This window comes from Phocoena phocoena, chromosome X (genome assembly GCF_963924675.1).
Source record: "Phocoena phocoena chromosome X, mPhoPho1.1, whole genome shotgun sequence".
Lineage (NCBI taxonomy): Eukaryota > Metazoa > Chordata > Mammalia > Artiodactyla > Phocoenidae > Phocoena > Phocoena phocoena.
Genome location: NC_089240.1, coordinates 15,749,333 through 15,766,766, shown reverse-complemented (window position 1 = coordinate 15,766,766; position 17,434 = coordinate 15,749,333). Strand labels below are relative to the sequence as shown.

The 17,434-nt window shown below is 45.2% G+C and overlaps 1 protein-coding gene across 9 annotated transcripts in view; it reads left to right on the top strand.

Annotated features, from left to right (window-relative positions):
• The first annotated feature begins 1,125 nt into the window (after positions 1-1,125).
• ADGRG2 (adhesion G protein-coupled receptor G2) overlaps positions 1,126-17,434 on the top strand; it is a 70,624-nt gene continuing 54,315 nt past the window's right edge. For all 9 annotated transcript variants that reach the window (XM_065900661.1, XM_065900659.1, XM_065900660.1 and 6 more), the window contains exon 1: positions 1,126-1,243. In XM_065900661.1, coding sequence (XP_065756733.1) covers positions 1,126-1,243 — 118 coding nt within the window. The remainder of the gene's footprint in view (positions 1,244-17,434) is intronic.

The window sequence follows — 17,434 nt, the reverse complement described above, 5'->3', positions numbered from 1 at the left end:
GAATCTTGGCCATCGGAAATAACTTATCCAGAGTCACTCAGACATTGTGTGGCAGAGCCAGGACCTTTGATCCCATGCTCTTTAGCCTTCACCGCGGTGCCTGCACACTCTATCTCAGGCCAACAGAAGCTGCAGTGGTGGCTAGGTGCTTGGGTGCCCTGTGGCCAGGAGCTCTGCCAGCTGAGAACACGCGGCCTGGTCTGTCCCGGCCCCTTCCCCTGTGGCCATGTAGAAGGAGCCTGCTCCGTGGGCTCTCACTGCCCGAGCCCCGTGGGTGGCGTGTGATTTCCTCGCTGGCTTCTTCCTCCCTCAGTATCCCCCGCCAGCGCCTGCTGCTGGTGCTGACTGCCTGTCACGGGGTTCCGTTGGCCAACTCCTCCATCGGGAGAGGAACGGACGCACGCAGCCTTAGCATCTGCAGTTTTCTCCACGTGCCGAGCTCCTCTCAGCCTCTGCCCCACCTCCCCCATGTGTATTTCATCTAGTTGCTGCCTAGTTAACCCACACATCTCATCTGGTATATATTGGCCCTTGATGATTATTCGTTGGAACGAAATGAATAAACGAATGGTAAATGAGACTTTAAAATTCAGTATTGATATAAACTTCACTTTTTAAAAAATGTTGACTCTGCCCTCCCCACTACTAAAAATGTAAGCGATGATAATGAATTAACATATAATAAAGAGGAAATGCAACACCCCCATCCTTTTACGGTATGACATAAATGGGATAGATCATTTATAAGATTCTGTGACCTCTTCTGATTCTTAGCATAGTTTTTAACCAGCCTTTATATAGTGGTAATCATTATATATACTCAGCATTTTGTGTTTTTAAATTCTTTTCTTGATATTTTGCATGTGTTGATGTTTCCCATAAATCTACATGGACTACCTTGCTTATCATTTTTATTATAATATCCCACTGGATGGGCCTCCCGTAATAAACATGGGTTTTGCTTTTTGTAGCCAGTGCCCACCTGGCATTGCCAATTCTCTGGACTAGAGTAATTTAAAGGAAGCAGGTTGCAGGTTGTCTTGCTTGAGGAACTGGCCTTTTGGGCATTGTCGTGTCGTGATTATGGCAAAGCTGTGATGATGTGTCCCTCTATTTTATTCCAGGATGCTTTTCTCTGGCAGGCAGTGTGGCCATGTTGGGAGACCTGAGGAACTTTTACTGACGTTCAAGATATTCCTTGTCATCATTTGTCTTCGTGTCACTGTGGTTACATCCCTGGAAGGTAAGGTGCCCATTTTCCTTCATCTTTTTCCTATTTTGTCTGTGTGTGTGTGTGTGTGTGTGTGTGTGTGTGTGTGTGTGTGTGTGTGTTTATTTGGGATTGTTTTACTGTGGTAAAAAAAACATAACATAAAACTTACCATTTTCACCATTTTTAAGTATATAATTCACTGCCATTAAATGTATTCACAGTTTTGTGCAACCATCACCACTATCCAGTTCCAGAACATTTTCATCATCTCAAATAGGAACTCTGTACCCATTAAGCAATAACCTCCCTTCCCCCCTCCCCCCAGGCCCTGGTAACCTCTGTTATTTCTGTCTCTATGATTTTGCCTATTCTAGGTACCTCATGTAAGTATAAGGAATCATACAATATTCATCCTCTTGTGTCTGGCTTATTTCCCTTAGCATGTTTCCAAGGTTCATCCATGTTGTAACATGATCCAGAATTTCATTCCTTTTTAAGGCTGAATAATGCTCCATTGTATGTACACATTTTGTTTATCTATTCAATGTTGATGGACATTTGGGTTATTTCCACCTTTTGGCTATTATAAATAATGCTAGTGTGAACATTGGTGTTTAAGTATCCGTTTGAGTCCCTTCTTTCAATTCTTTGGGGTATATATACCTAGGAGTAGAATTGCTGGGTCATATGGTAATTCTATGTTTAACTTTTTGAGGATCTGCCCAACTGTTTCCCACAGAGGCTGCACCATTTAACATTCTCACCAGCAAGGCACAGGATTCCAATTTTTCGATATCCTCACCAACACTTGTTATTTTCTGTTGTTTTGATAATGGATGTGAAATGGTATCATTGTGGTTTTTATTTGCATTTCCTTAATGATTAGTGATTTTGAACATGTTTTCATGTGCTTACTAGTCATTTGTGTGTCTTCTTTAGAGAAATGACTATTCGAATCTTTGGTCCATTTTTGAATTGGGTTGTTTGGAGTTTTCTGTTGTCATTGAGTTTTAGGAGTTCATTATATATTCAGGATACTAATCCTTTATTATATATATGATTTGAAAATATTTTCCCCCTTCTGTGAGTTGTCTTTTCACTCTTCTTTCTTTTTGGCTGCGTTGGGTCTTCGTTGCTGTGCACGGGCTTTCTTTAGTTGTGGCAAGCAGGGGCTACTCTTCATTGCGGTGTGCGGGCTACTCTTCATTGCAGTCTGCGGGCTTCTCATTGTGGTGGCTCCTCTTGTTGTGGAGCACGGGCCCTAGAGCACACGGGCTTCAGTAGTTGCAGCACACAGGCTCAGTAGTTGTGGCGCACAGGCTTAGTTGCTCCACAGGATGTGGGATCTTCCTGGACCAGGGATCAAACCCGTGTCCCCTGCATTGGCAGGCAGATTCTTAACCACTACGCCACCAGGGAGTCCCTTTTCACTCTTTTAATAGTGTTCTTTGATGCACAAAAGTTTTTAATTTTGATGAAGTCCAATTTGTCTATTTTTACTTTATTGCCTGTGTTTTTGCTGTCATATCCAAGAAATGTCATGAAGGTTTTTCCCGATTTTTCTTCTAAGAACTTTATAGTTTTAGCTTTTATGTTTAGGTCCTTTGATCCATTTTGAGTTCATTTTGTATATGTTGTAAGGTAAGAATCCAACTTTATTATTTTGCATGTGGATATCCAGTTTTCCCAGTACCATTTGTTGAAAACACTGTCTTTTCCCCACTGAGTGGTCTTGGCACCTTGGTCAAAAATTAATTGACCATATATGTGAGGGTATATTTCTGGTGTTTATTTATTTTTCTTTTTTTTTGCGGTATGCGGGCCTGTCACTGTTGTGGCCTCTCCCGTTGCGGAGCACAAGCTCCGGACGCGCAGGCTCAGCAGCCATGGCTCACGGGTCCAGCCACTCCGCGGCATGTGGGATCTTCTCGGACCGGGGTATGAACCCGTGTCCCCTGCATCGGCAGGTGGACTCTCAACCACTACACCACCAGGGAAGCCCCTATTTGTTTTTAAAAGTACCTACTCGAAGGCACTTCTGCATGGAAATTTAAGGGAGATAGAGAATCACCCTAATGAAGCAGCATCCATTTCAGAAAAGAGGATCCTTAGAAGCTTATGTGAGAATGGGAAAAGGTACCTGAGGAAGGCGATAAAAAATCCAGAAACCCCAGGGCTGCAATATCTTTGAGTACAACTGCCAAAAGAATACAGTGCTATGCAAATATAAAAAATCAGTATTTAAGAAGACATTATTAAGGACATACAGAGAAATACCTTACTTATTTAGAAGAGAGTTGCAAGACCAAGGAATCTTTGTTGGATAAAGCAAATATCTACTAGCAGCAAACAACGGCATAAATACAACAGACACACACAGATGAACACAAACTAAATGGAAAACTTGCAACAGATTAAAACACAGTTGAGGGCTTCCCTGGTGGCGCAGTGGTTGGGAGTCTGCCTGCCGATGCAGGACACGGGTTCGTGCCCCGGTCCGGGAGGATCCCACATGCCGCGGAGCAGCTGGGCCCATGAGCCATGGCCGCTGAGCCTGCGCGTCCGGAGCCTGTGCTCCGCAACGGGAGAGGCCACAACAGTAAGAGGCTAGCGTACCACACACACACAAAAAATTATGAAAATGGGGCAGGTACACATGAGAGTTTCATGGCTCTGAAACCAGCCTGAGTAGGGAAAACCTGTGTGGATGCTAAGGTCGCTGAGTGTATTTCTTGCTCTGGCTCTCTGATGAATTGATTTCTTAAGGCAGTGGTTCTCAGAGTGTGGCCCCCAGACAAGCAACATCAGCATCACCTGGGAGCTTTTTAGAAGTGCAGATTCTCAGGCCCAGCCTAGACCTGCTGAATTGGAAACTCTGAGGGTGGGGTCCAGCGGTCTGTGCTTTAACCATCCCTCCAGGTGATGCTGATGCATTCTCAGAGAGCCACAGTCTTAAAGAATTGGCTGAAACATTACTGTGCCCCATGATATAGTAGAAAGGTGGTGAGATCTAGAGTTAGAGCCCTCCCTGTGCCTGCCACCTGCTATTTGTATGATCTCTATTTGCCAGTAGACTGACATGGGACTCTATTTCCTCATCTTCAAAATGAGTGTAATCCTGAGCTCCCCCAGTGGGCTCTTGTTTTTTGTTTTTTTTAAACATTATTTATTTATCTTTTATTTTTTAAAATATTTTATTTATTTATATTTGGCTGCGTTGGGTCTTCGTTGCTGTGCACGGGCTTCCTCTAGTTGCGGCGAGCGGGGGCTCCTCTTCCTTGTGGTGCGCAGGCTTCTCACTGTGGTGACTTCTCTTGTTGCGGAGCACGGGCTCTAGGTGTGTGGGCTTCAGTAGTTGTGGCACGTGGGCTCAGTAGTTGTGGCTCACGGGCTCTAGAGCGCAGGCTCAGTAGTTGTGGCACATGGGCTTAGTTGCTCCGTGGCATGTGGGATCTTCCCAGAGCAGGGCTTGAACCTGTGTCCCCTGCATTGGCAGGTGGATTCTTAACCACTGCGCCACCAGGGAAGCCCTGGGCTCTTGTTAAGGCTCAATATATGATTAAAAAAAAAAAAAAAGAAAGAAAAAGAACCTCCATGATGGCAAAGGTTTTTCTTTTTCTTTTCTATGTTTCTTTTTCTAGCTTTATTGACATATAACATTTAACATTGCATATGCAAAGGTTTTTCTGAATGAAGTGTTTTGGGATCTGGAAAGGGCTAAATAGGAGTTCGTTATTGTCTTTCAGAACTCCATCTAAGAGTATTCATGTTATTTAATAATCACTTTGATAATATTTACCTGTGCCAGCCGCTGTTCTTTGAAGTAGGCACTAGTATTAGGCTCCGTTTTACAGACTTACAGGAAACCGAGGCGCAAAGAAGGTAAGCAACTTGCCCTAGGTTAAACATTTTGGTTGCAGAGTTGCAATTCGAACTCAGGCCATCTGACCCAAAGTTTGTGTGTTTAGCCACTACGCTATCCTGTCTTCAGCATTCTTAACCTCTCTGCTACACTAGGTTGTGTACTGTGCTTGGTGGTTGTGTAGCTGTAGGTTAAACATCAAGGTGGAATCCACTTTTGGACTGGATAGTGGACTGGATCATCCAGATGGCTTATAGGCATCATCTCTCTGAAGAGCTTTGGACTGAGGCAGGTTCTTTTCGGTTCAGGATGGCTTAGGTCTGGTCTTTGGTGAAGGCCAAGGGGACCTGCTACTTCTACACTGGCTAATCAGTTGCATGGTAATGAGTGCCTGCTGTGTGCCTAGCATTACTGGCTGCTCAGAGGACATCATCTCTGACTCCAGGAAATTTACACTCCAGTTGGAGGGACATGACTATGACACATGAGAACAGTACAAACTGTAACTAAATCCTGAAGCGTGAGTCAGTGCTATAGGGCTTTAACATATGGCCTTTGGCCAAATCCGTGGGTGAGTCTAGTTAAATGTTAAGCCACCTGTAGCAGATGCTATTGGTGCACTGCCCATCTCCCCCTGGCCCACCCAGAGGTCACCTAGAGACAGATCCTGCACATGCTGGTGGCTCCCATGTCTCCCTGACTGAGAATGATCTGTACCCATACGCCCATGCTTGGCCTGTACATGGAACAAGCTAGTAGTGCCGGAGAGTTAATACCCCAAAGCAGTGAAGAATGGGAGTTCGTGTTTACCTATGCCAGCTTCCTTGTCCCTTGGTGGGACAATGCTAAGGTGTGTTCTATACACCTAGGAGATTGTTGGATTGGGCCACAGTTGCCCATAGTAGCAGTGTGCTAATTAATGTACCCATTATTGGCTTTACTCTCTTCCCTACCTCACTCCCCTACTCCCTCCCTCTGCTTCCTGGGGTCATCCCCATTTGGAAACACACTCATTTTCCAAGTCCAGCCCAGTATTACTGCCTCTATGAAACCTCCCCTCACGTCTTCATAAGAATTAAATTTCTTCTGCCAGTGCTCCCTTTTCTGTTTATCCATGTCTTTTTATGCTTGTCACTTCGTATCATGTCATGATGTACTTCCTTTGCGTCATGAGTCGTTTCAGCACATGGTCTGTGCCAGGTGAGAAGGGAGAATGAAGATTTGGCGAGGTGGGTGGGAAACTAATGGGGTGAAAGCAGGCAGAGGGCCTGCTCTGGGGCAGGCCGTGATGTAGATCATCTCATTTAATCCTCACAAAAACTCTTCATGGTAGATATTTTAAGTCTCAGTTTGCAGATGAAGAAACTGAGTGTCTAAGAGAGTAAGTCGTTTGCCCAGAGTCACACAGCTTGGAGGATCCCCCATTGGAATCAGTAGCCCGTACTGTTCATACTATACCAGGTTGCCCAGTAAGTGAAGACTGAATGAACGTGGCACTGAGGCACGGAGAGAAGAGGGAGAGGGAGCCTGAAGTAGACTGCCAGGGAGCAGCCGTTGCCCCTGGCTCTGGGGTATCTGGACTGCAAACACAGTAGCTTCGCCCTGGAAGCCTGAGAGATGACTCAGTGGCTCTTGACAGTGAGGAGGGATCGGACTGACACTCCCTTTTTTTTTTTTTTTAACATCTTTATTGGAGTATAATTGCTTTACAATGGTGTGTTAGTTTCTGCTGTATAACAAAGTGAATCAGCTATACATATACATATATCCCCATATCTTCTCCCTGGACTGACACTCTCTTGTTAGGCTACTGACCAACAGAGAAAACCCTTAGACCTTGACACTTCCAGTTGTGTAATTTGGTGATGTTCGAGGGAGTCATTCGTGGTCTACCAGAAGCCCAAATAAGTTTTGGCAGGTAACTTATCTCTAGCCTCTAGCTCTCTTGGGCTGTGCCAATACCTCTTTTCTTTTCTTCCTCCCTCCCTCCCTCCCTCCCTCCCTTCCTTTCTTCCACTGCTTTTTTTTGTCTTCCAAGAAGGTCTTCTTTTAGGTACAACTGTTTTCCAGAGCGTGAGATGACATATTAGTGGAAGATGGTTATAATTTCATTCTTGTGGAGTTGTCGTCCCCATTTGGAAACAAGTACACATTTGAGCCAGTTTGGTGACCTCATGAGCTATAATCCCAACTTACTGTCTTTCTGGGCTGGATCTAGATCTTTCTGTGCTGAAGGCATTTCTAGTGATAGATTTCTCTCTAATTCCCCTTGTCCAAGGCCTCACTGGCTTGTCTCCTCTTACCGTCTCATGCTTTGTCCATCCAAGTCTTTGTTCTTCTTTCCAAACCCAGTGCTGGTCTCCTTGTCTCTCACTTTTCTATCTGTAAAATTGCGATTATAAATACCATAGTGCTGATCTGATACTCAGCCAATTTCCCAAGCCCCCAAAATTCCACACAGGCATGAGGTCACTTCTGCTGGGCCCTGAGTCTTTCCCTGGCAGGTAGAAGTGGTGACAAGGAATGATAGAGAATCTAGATGGGTTGAGGGGGAAACTGAAAGCAGAGGACATTGTGTCCCACTTTCCACTTAGAACTCCGGATGAGAACCCCTCACAGTGGACTGTAAGTCAACATGGGGCAGCGGCAGAGATGAGAAATGGTGGCACACTGTGTTTAGGCAGAGTGAAGGCTGGAGGTGGTGTCCTCTCCAGGTCTTTCTCATCTCTTGTGTGACAGGGAAGGGATTCAAAATTGCCCTCGTGTTCCTAGTGGGTAGCTCTGTTGAGAGCCAGGGGCAGGGACAGGGCTGCAGAGATGACGGTGTGGACAGCTGAGACCAGGGGCCAGATGGAGGATGTGACAGACACCCAGTGGTGAGAGCTGAGAGGACCTAGGTCAGCAAGAGAGGGACCCCCAGGCCAGGGTGGGATTCTGAGAACATGGGGCACACTGGACACAGCCTTCAGCAGTGGATGCCAGCTGGACCCCCAGGAACCCTGCAGGGTGAGGGAGATCCCTGGAGAGACCCTTGAGAACCCAGGGCTCAGCACGAGGTGATGTAGGTCCTTTCTCCGTACTGTGCAGAACACTGGCACCCCATTCCTAACCTGGAAGCCATCTTGACTACCAGAAGGAAGAGGAGGGAAAACGAAGACTGCACATTTATCTGGAAGACATTGAGTTACCTAGAGACCATTTTAGAGCGGAAGAGAGAGCTACCTTAAATCATCAGGTTTAAGGATCCCTTTCCTGTACCTCTGGAATGGAGGCTCCAGAACAAGATGGAGTCATCCTAGACATCAAAGGAAAGCTCAAGGATTTCTTTTTAATTTGTTTATTGTCACTATTGTTTGTACATCTAAATTATGTCTATACATTTTATAAGATTTTTAAAAATTTATTTATTTATTTATTTTTAGTTTTGGCTGTGTTGGGTCTTCGTTTCTGTGCGAGGGCTTTCTCTAGTTGCAGCGAGCGGGGGCCACTTTTCATCGCGGTGCGCGGGGCTTTCACTGTCACGGCCTCTCTTGTTGCGGAGCACAGGCTCCAGACGCGCAGGCTCAGTAGTTGTGGCTCGCGGGCGCAGTTGCTCCGCGGCATGTGGGATCTTCCCAGACCAGGGCTCGAACCCGTGTCCCCTGCATTGGCAGGCAGATTCCCAACCACTGCGCCACCAGGGAAGCCCCGTATGTCTATACATTTTATACTAACTCTAAAACATCCATACTGAACAGTTAGGATGTGTCAGGACACTGCTAGCAGTGGTGAAGGCCATCATGATATCCTGAATTCTGCTCCTCCTCCTGGTTTTATCTTTGCAGGTATGAAGGAATATCTGGTCAGGTCCTGTCTATATCCTCCATAGTGTTAGCACATAGTAAGTGCTCAATAAACTGGCTGGTTGGTTGGTTTTGATTTGTGGCTCTAGTCTAAAGCCTAGAGATACACTAAAACATGGACTGCTCTCCTCAGCTTATACCACCAGCATTATCCTTATCTGAACCCAGTGAGTTCTGATACAACATATATTCCACTAAACTTTTGTGTAGACCTCAGTGAGGTGGCTGTACATTGGCTCCAATTACCCTTAAGGAATGTATTTCCTTTCCTCCATGTGATGAAGGGGCTCAGCTGATTGCCTGTTAAGAGTCCTTCACACTTTGACATTGTGAGTTCGATTACCCAGTAGGATCAGTCTTTGGATTCCTGATTTGTTGTCCTGGGATACCGGGGATCCTTGAGGTCTTGCCTCGAACTAAGAACCACTCATCTCTGCAATCCCATTTTAAGGCTGCTCTCCTATTCAAAGTTCCTAATATGAAATTGGAAACAATTTAAAAGTCCTATTTTCTCCAGACTACTTTTTTTAACTTGACGTGATTTCGAAAGCTCTTAAAGTTACAGTGAAGCCAGTGAATCTCTTGATTTCCATATTGATAAAAGCTCCAGACATGGCTTTTGCTGACTGGTAAATCTCCCAGTTGCCAGTGCTATCCTTGCCTTGTTGCACATGGAAAAGTCCCAGTGTCTCTTTGTAGGATCCAGTGGCAACAGCACATAGCACTGAACATTAAGAACAGCGGTAGCAACCCATCTGGACATTTCTGTAGGTCTTCATGGTCTACAGAGCACCTTGGCATACATCATCTCCTCATGTCCCCCTGAGGTGGGTGGAGAAGTTTGTATTATCCCCACTTTGCTGATGAGAAGACTGAAGCGCACAGCAAAGGATACTTTTCTAGGTTACCCAGCAAGAGACAGTATCAAGGTGCTGAAAGCAGCTCTCCAGAACTCTTTCTTGTACACCAGCCTGCACGAAGTGCTTGCTTTTGGTTATAGGAGTATGTTTTAGCCAAGATCTTTAACAAGGGTGACTTTAGCCATGAGGAATGTCCCTCTAAATGAGGGGTTGGCAAACTTTTCTTTAAAGAACCAGATAATAAATATTTGGCTTTGTGATCCTTCGGGCCTCTGTGACAACTACTCAGTGCTGCCCATGCAGCTCAAAAGCGGCCCTAGACAATATGTAAATGAATAGGTGTGGCTTTGAGCCAGTGGAACTTTATTTGCAAATACAGTTGGTGGGCTGGACTTGGCCCATGGACTGTAGTTTACAGACTCCTTCCTGATCTAGACAGTGCAGAAGTGGTACGGCACTTAGTACTGATCATTTATATTACACCCATTCCTTGCTTTTCTTCTTGCTGGCTAAGCCTGGCTTCGTAGGGTGCTCCCCTCTTTCCGCACTCAGGAGTAAATCCTGATTATTCTAAGCCACCCGTGGAAATGCTGTTCCTTGCCAATATTTGATTTAGGAGTGGGTATGTGACTGAATTTTTTTTTTTTTTTGCGGTACGCGGGCCTCTCACTGTTGTGGCCTCTCCCGTTGCGGAGCACAGGCTCCGGACGCGCAGGCTCAGCGGCCATGGCTCACGGGCCCAGCCGCTCCACGGCGTGTGGGATCTTCCCGGACCGGGGCACGAACCCGTGTCCCCTGCATCGGCAGGCGGACTCTCAACCACTGCGCCACCAGGGAAGCCCTGTGACTGACTTTTGACCAAAAAGACACCTGGGAAAATCTGCTGGGGGACTTCTAGGAAAACATCCCCACTCCTGAGACTCAATGAAAAAGAGTTTCTCTTCTTACTCTGGACACGCACTGTCCAATATGATAGCCACTAGGCACATGTGGCTATTTAAATTTAAATTAATTAAAATTAAGTGAAATTAAAAATTCAGTTCCTCAGTCACACTAAGTCACATCTCAAGTGTTCAGTGTTCACATGGGGCTAGTGGTTGCCGTACTGGACGGTGCAGATATAGAATATTTCCATCATTGTAGAAAGTTCTATTGGCTAGTGCTGTGCCTAGACATTTTCGTGTTTGGATTTGATGCCTGAAACAGTGGTAGCCATCTTAAAAACGCTGAGAGGAGCTAGGGAGTGCAAGGAGAAAGTGGAGATAACCTGAGTTTTTGAAAGGTTGAGTCCCTGAACTAACTGTATCCTGAGGCTGAGTGAACCGACGGCTGGAAAAGGCCTGGGTCTTTGTTGCCATCACTGAGCTGTAGGACCAGCCTTAGAACTGTCTGCTTTTGGAGTTATTGTTAGGTGGGTTAATTGAATGTCCTTAATGTTTGTGATACTTTTAACTGAACGTTCTGCGACTTGCCTCTGAAAGCATTCTAACACATCTAAGAGTTAACTTTACAAAGGTTTACTGTGTGTCACATCGTTTCAAATGCTTCGTGCGTTACCTCCGTGAATCCTGATAACAGTTACGGTCAGGTGTTAATCCTTCATTTTCTAGATGAGGGAACTGAGGCTTGGACGGTTTGAGTCACTTCCAAGTTCACACAGCTGGAAAGTAGAAGTGGTGGCATTTTAGAACTTGTGTCCTTAACCACTTCCTCAGTGTTTAGTCCCTGAAGCAGTTGAAAATGTTTTTTTACATGACTTTGACTGAAACTTTGCCATATTCATTTATCCTGGGATGGGTTTGTACCTCCAAAGGACTAGATAAAGATTAAGAGAGATCTGAGGAATAAAAGCAATAGTTCCGCTGATTTAATCTGTTAAGAAGTAAGTTGTTCCAAGAGAACATGTTGTTGAAATGTACCTTGATGTGGGTACAGCTTTCCTTCAAGGAAATAACAAGAAACAGATTGATCTTGGCAAGAAGCCTCATGTTCACAAGATCACAGCGCTGTAAAAGAAACCCATCAAGATAGATTGAGAGTGCTTTTGCAACAATGTCTGTGGCAATTGTGTTTTTTTTTTTTTTTTTTTTTTTTTGCGGTACACGGCCCTCTCACAGGCTCCGGACGCGCAGGCTCAGCGGCCATGGCTCACGGGCCCAGCCGCTCCGCGGCATGTGGGATCTTCCTGGACTAGGGCACAAACCTGTGTCCCCTGCATCGGCAGGCGGACTCCCAACCACTGCACCACCAGGGAAGCCCAATTGTGTTTGTTTTTAACATCAGTGTCCTATTTGACCTATACCCTTCCCTCTTCTTTCCCTTCAGGAATGCACACAGCATAAAGTAAAAGTTACTCTCTTGTTGCTCTAGTATTTAGTATAGTATAGAATTTTGTTAATTTAAGGACGAGAGAAATGAAAACTATCAAATGGGTGGTGGTGTTGCTTTGATGAATAAATGAGAATTGCTTATAATTATCTGATTAATTGAATAAACAAGGACTGAACACATAGCTGTCTTGTGTCTCAACTCTGTAGCCTTTTTTGCCTTGCTCCTAATGTAAAATATGCCTTGTCATTACACTGGTTACTGGTTTGGATTCACAGTAAAGGCTAACCAATTCTGGGTTTTGGTGTACAGGCAGGAGGGATGAGTTTGAATTATTGAAGAACTTTCAGTCATAGGATTTTTTTCAAAGTAGAATTTAAAAACTTTCAAGTGAGTTGCATAATATCACTAAAATGTAGACTCTGTTTGAGGCCAGGGGTTTGGTTTTATTCCTGCTATAACCCCAGTGCCTGGCATACAATTGGCCTTCAAAAATTGGAATAAGTGAATAAGCTTTGGGCAAATCCCTTCATGTTCTGAGCTTCTTTCCTCCCTTGTAGACTGAGGGGCTTGGACTAGTTTGGTATTTAGTCTTTTCCAGACCTATGGCTTATGTTGTAATTCTTTTCTTCCAGTGAACTCCAAGTCCTAAAAGATACTATCTTTCAAATGGTTTATTTAAGTAAAATTTTCCTCCCATTTTTGTGCTGAGCAAAGACAACAAAGATAACTGCATCCAGTGTTTGTGATCAGTAGTAGAAAACCAGGAGAGATATAATTTCAAACAAAGCAAACATCACACTCTGTTTTCTCATGCAGTGTATTGTGGGTAAATAAACCATTTTTGAAGTAAAGAAATATAGTATAAGTCACTACCTTTGCCACTTTTCTGGATTTACAATATTATACTAGGTCATCTTCAAGTCTCCTTCACCTCTGAAATGGATTTCTATGAACTTCCATTTCCTGATGTGTAATACAAAGTGATGGAACCCCACGGTCTTTCTAGGAGATGTCTTCCTATGATGCTAACCCATGGAAACTTGAATTAGATGAACACAGTGTTGTAATAGATATTCTCACTAATCAAGCATTAGTGAATAGATAGGAATGTTTTAAAGTTAGAATGGAAATCACATACATGCAAATCTTGGAAAGAAACTATCTTTATGATTTTTTAAAAACGCCCCTCTGCAAATTACTGATATCTCGTTGTTTAAGAAAAAAAAAAACAGTTTATTACATAAAGGTAAACTATCCAAAGACACAGAATCATGCAGAGTGAATTAATAATAATTACAGGGACTTCCCTGGTGGCGCAGTGATTAAGAATTCGTCTGCCAATGCAGGGGACACAGGTTCGAACCCTGGTCTGGGAAGACCCCACATGCCGTGGAGCAACTAAGCCCGTGCACCACAACTACTGAGCCTGAGCTCTAGGGTCCACGAGCCACAACTACTGAGCCGCGTGCCACAACTACTGAAGCCCACGCACCTAGAGCCCATGCTCTGCAACAAGAGAAGCCACCGTGATGAGAAGCCTGCGCTTCGCAATAAAGAGTAGCCCCCGCTCGATGCAACTAGAGAAAGCCCATTTGCAGCAACAAAGACCCAGTGCAGCCAATAAATAAATGAATAAACATTTTTTAAAAAAAATAATAATTACAACTTACTGTTGGAACTGTGATAAAAATACTTTGTAAATGTAATATAATTTCATTCAAAGTAATCACCCCCATTTTTACAGATGAAGAAATATAAGCAGAGAAATGTCAGAAACTTACTCAAGGCAGAGCAAGGATCTGGACCTCTCGCTCAAGAGCCTAGTCTCTTAATCACGTTTAAAGTTGGTTAAGGAGGCATGCTCATTCATCCATTGGAACTACATGGACACGGGCCTTTAATCCACATGGAGATTACTAACTCAAGAGCTACACATTATTAAAAGTGAGGAGTCCCAGATCAGACTTCAAAGCTCATGACAAGCCAAAGACAATAGAAGGGGAAAACAGTAGAACAGGAGCCGCCAACGTACAGAGGCCTAAGGGCCTCCTAAGCATCTTCTACCCAGAAGTGCTACAGCAGAGGTTAAGGTTTACATGGCTTCAAAACAGAGGGAACTCAAAAATACAACTTTTTCAACTAAGGATGCAGCAAGAATATCCATAATTCAGCCGTTCTCTGTGGCTTTTACTAGTATGTCACTGTTTACAGAACTGGTTTGTCGCATAGGAGTTCTACAGTTGGGGGTTATGAAAAAAACATGATATGGATGTTAGCTAGGAGCAAAGCTGGGGAAGTGAGGCACAAAGAAGGGGGGATTCATATTCAGCCTCAGAGTGGCAAGGACTCCCCCTCCTCTGATTCATACTGATTCCCTGACTTTTGACCTAGTCAATATAAGGGCAAAGAACTGGAGAGAAAATGACTGGGGAGAGTGATTTTAGCATTAATTTTGACCTATCATTAGTTTAATGGGTATCATTACTCTACAACACTCAAATTAAGTCTGATGTGGCAGAGACTGGCTGGCAGCTCACCAAAGCTTTCTTCCTTAGCACACAGCTAGACTACATTTCCCAGCCTCCCTTGCAGTTAGAAGTGGCCATGTGGCTGAGTTCTGGCCAGTGGGTGTGGGGAGAAATGATGTTTGCCACTTCCGGGCTTAGCCATTAAAAATCTCCCACCTGGGGCTCCCACCTGGTGGCGCAGTGGTTGAGAGTCCGCCTGCCGATGCAGGGGACGCGGGTTCGTGCCCCGGTCCGGGAAGATCCCACATGCCGCGGAGCGGCTGGGCCCGTGAGCCATGGCCGCTGAGCCTGCGCGTCCGGAGCCTGCGCTCCGCAACGGGAGAGGCCACAACAGTGAGAGGCCCGCGTACTGCAAAAAAAAAAAAAAAAAAAAAAATCTCCCACCTGTTTGCCTGGCTGGATGTTGCTCTCCAGAACAAACTTGGAATCTTCATGTTGAAAATGGCAGCGCCTCTGTCAGCCTGGGTTCCTGAATGATTGCATGGAGCAGATGCTGCTCTCTCTGTCCCACCCTACCCTCCACTCTAGGCTGCTGATTGGACTTCACACCTGGAAAATTAACTTTTTTTTTTTTAAAGTGTCTGAGATTTCAGCGTTTATTTATTGTAGCAACTTGCCTTACCTTAACTAATGAGGCAGGGTAGTTGGTACATCTCATTCATTCTGCCATTGGAAGGTGGGGTGGGATAGGCTAGGCATCCCTTCTTTCTTGAGATCATGTATGAACCCGGGTTCATACAATCTAAGAAAGCTGGAGGAGGCTATTCTGGGCACTACCAGATTATCACTGTCCAATCAGGAGAGAGCCATTTGTAGTCAGGAGACTCCACCAGAGCTGCCCACTCCCTTTGTGCCAACCCAGGCCACTGGGACCTCCATAATGTGGTATAAGGTTAAGACTACAGGCTCTGGACTTCCTGGGGTCAAGTCTTACCTCTTCCATTTATTAACTCTGACTGTACCAAGGTATTTAATCATTGTGCTTCAGTTTCCTTATCTGTAAAGTAGCAGTATCTCTCTCATAGAGTTATATGCAGATTAAATGAGTTAATGCATGTAAAACAGATGGCTGAAATGCATTTGACACGTTGTAAGAACTCCGTAAAAACTATAGCCGTCATCACTAGAGACCAGCATGATCTAATAGAAATTTTTGTGATAATGGAGGTGTTCTATATGTGTCCAGTACAGTAGCCACCAACCACATGTGGCCATTGGCCACTTGAAATGTGACTGAGAAACTGAATTTTAAATTTTATTTAACTTTAAATAGCCACACGTGGGTAGTGGCTACCATATTGAACAGTACAGCTATAGGCCATCTGTTCTAATTGCTTCAGAATTTTTTGAATTAGTGGTTTTGGGGTTTTTTTGGATATATACCCAGGAGTGGAATTGCTGGGTCATATGGTAGTTCTATTTTTGGCTTTTTGAGAAACCTCCCTACTGTTTTCCACAGTGGCTGCACCAATATACATTCCCACCAACTGTACGAGGGTTCCCTTTTCTCTACATCCTCGCCAACATTTGTTATTTGTTAACCTTCCTGCCGCACTTGAGGGATTCAGAGCAATGTCACCTGCACTGTTGGGGTTTGACAGGTTAACTATTCTGCTTCTCCCTCACCGCAACATCCCCTACATCCTCTCATCTTACCTTAGAAGTGTCTGTTGAACCTCTCTTCATGCCAGCTTCCCAAGCACCGGTTCAAGTCGTCATCATGTCTTGGCTAATCTACTGCAGTAGCCTGCTGTCTGGCCGTCCCACTATAGATCACCCTCCTCCGTTTATTTCATAGCTATATAAAAAAAATATTGTTCTGTGCCAGGGGCTGGGGAGAACGGGGAGTCCATTGTGCAGCCAAGTCCTTACCTTAGGCTCCGCACCCCCGGAGAACCTAAGCTAAGATGCCAAGGGGGTCACTGCTCACCTGTCAGCTGGCAAAGAGTGGCGTGATCTGAGGGAGACTGGAAGAGTTTCTGTACCCTACCCACTGGTGCCCCACCCCCCCACTTCCAGGTGCTTCTGCACTTAAACATCTACCACAGGGAACTCTCACTACCCATAAATGACAGGTGCTTTGGAGTGAAAGAACATGTCAGCTGACTAACAGCAGAATCACCCAAGACACTAGCGGGGATCCAGGAGGAGAGGGGCACCCAGGCAAATGTTGCTTTCCTTAAGCTGGATCTCTTCGGGAGGAAACGGAGATAGCCCTGGAGTGTGCATTCTCTATGGGGGGCCACTTCGCCCCCATGGGAATGAAAATTGGTTCTTGGGGGCCAAAAAATTTGCTTTTTTGGCTGCGTTGGGTCTTCATTGCTGTGCGCAGGCTTTCTCTAGTTGCGGCGAACCGGGGCTACTCTTCGTTGTGGTGCACGGGATTCTCATTGCGGTGGCTTCTCTTGTTGCATAGCACGGACTCTAGGCATGTGGGCTTCAGTAGTTGTGGTGCACGGGCTCAGTAGTTGTGGCTTACGGGCTCTAGAGCCAGGCTCAGTAGTTGTGGCGCATGGGCTTAGTTGCTCCGCGGCATGTGGGATCTTCCCAGACCAGGGCTCAAACCCGTGTCCCCTGCATTGGCAGGTGGATTCTTAACCACTGCATCACGAGGGAAGTCCCAAAATCTTACATACTACACAGGGCTGGGACTTGGATGAGGCAAGTGAGGGGTCTAGGGCACAGAATGTTAGGAGACACCCCCTCTTAGGGCTGTGTGTGTGTGTGTGTGTGTGTGTGTACACACATACATAAATACACGCATACATAAATATATACATACTGTTCGGATGGCAAGG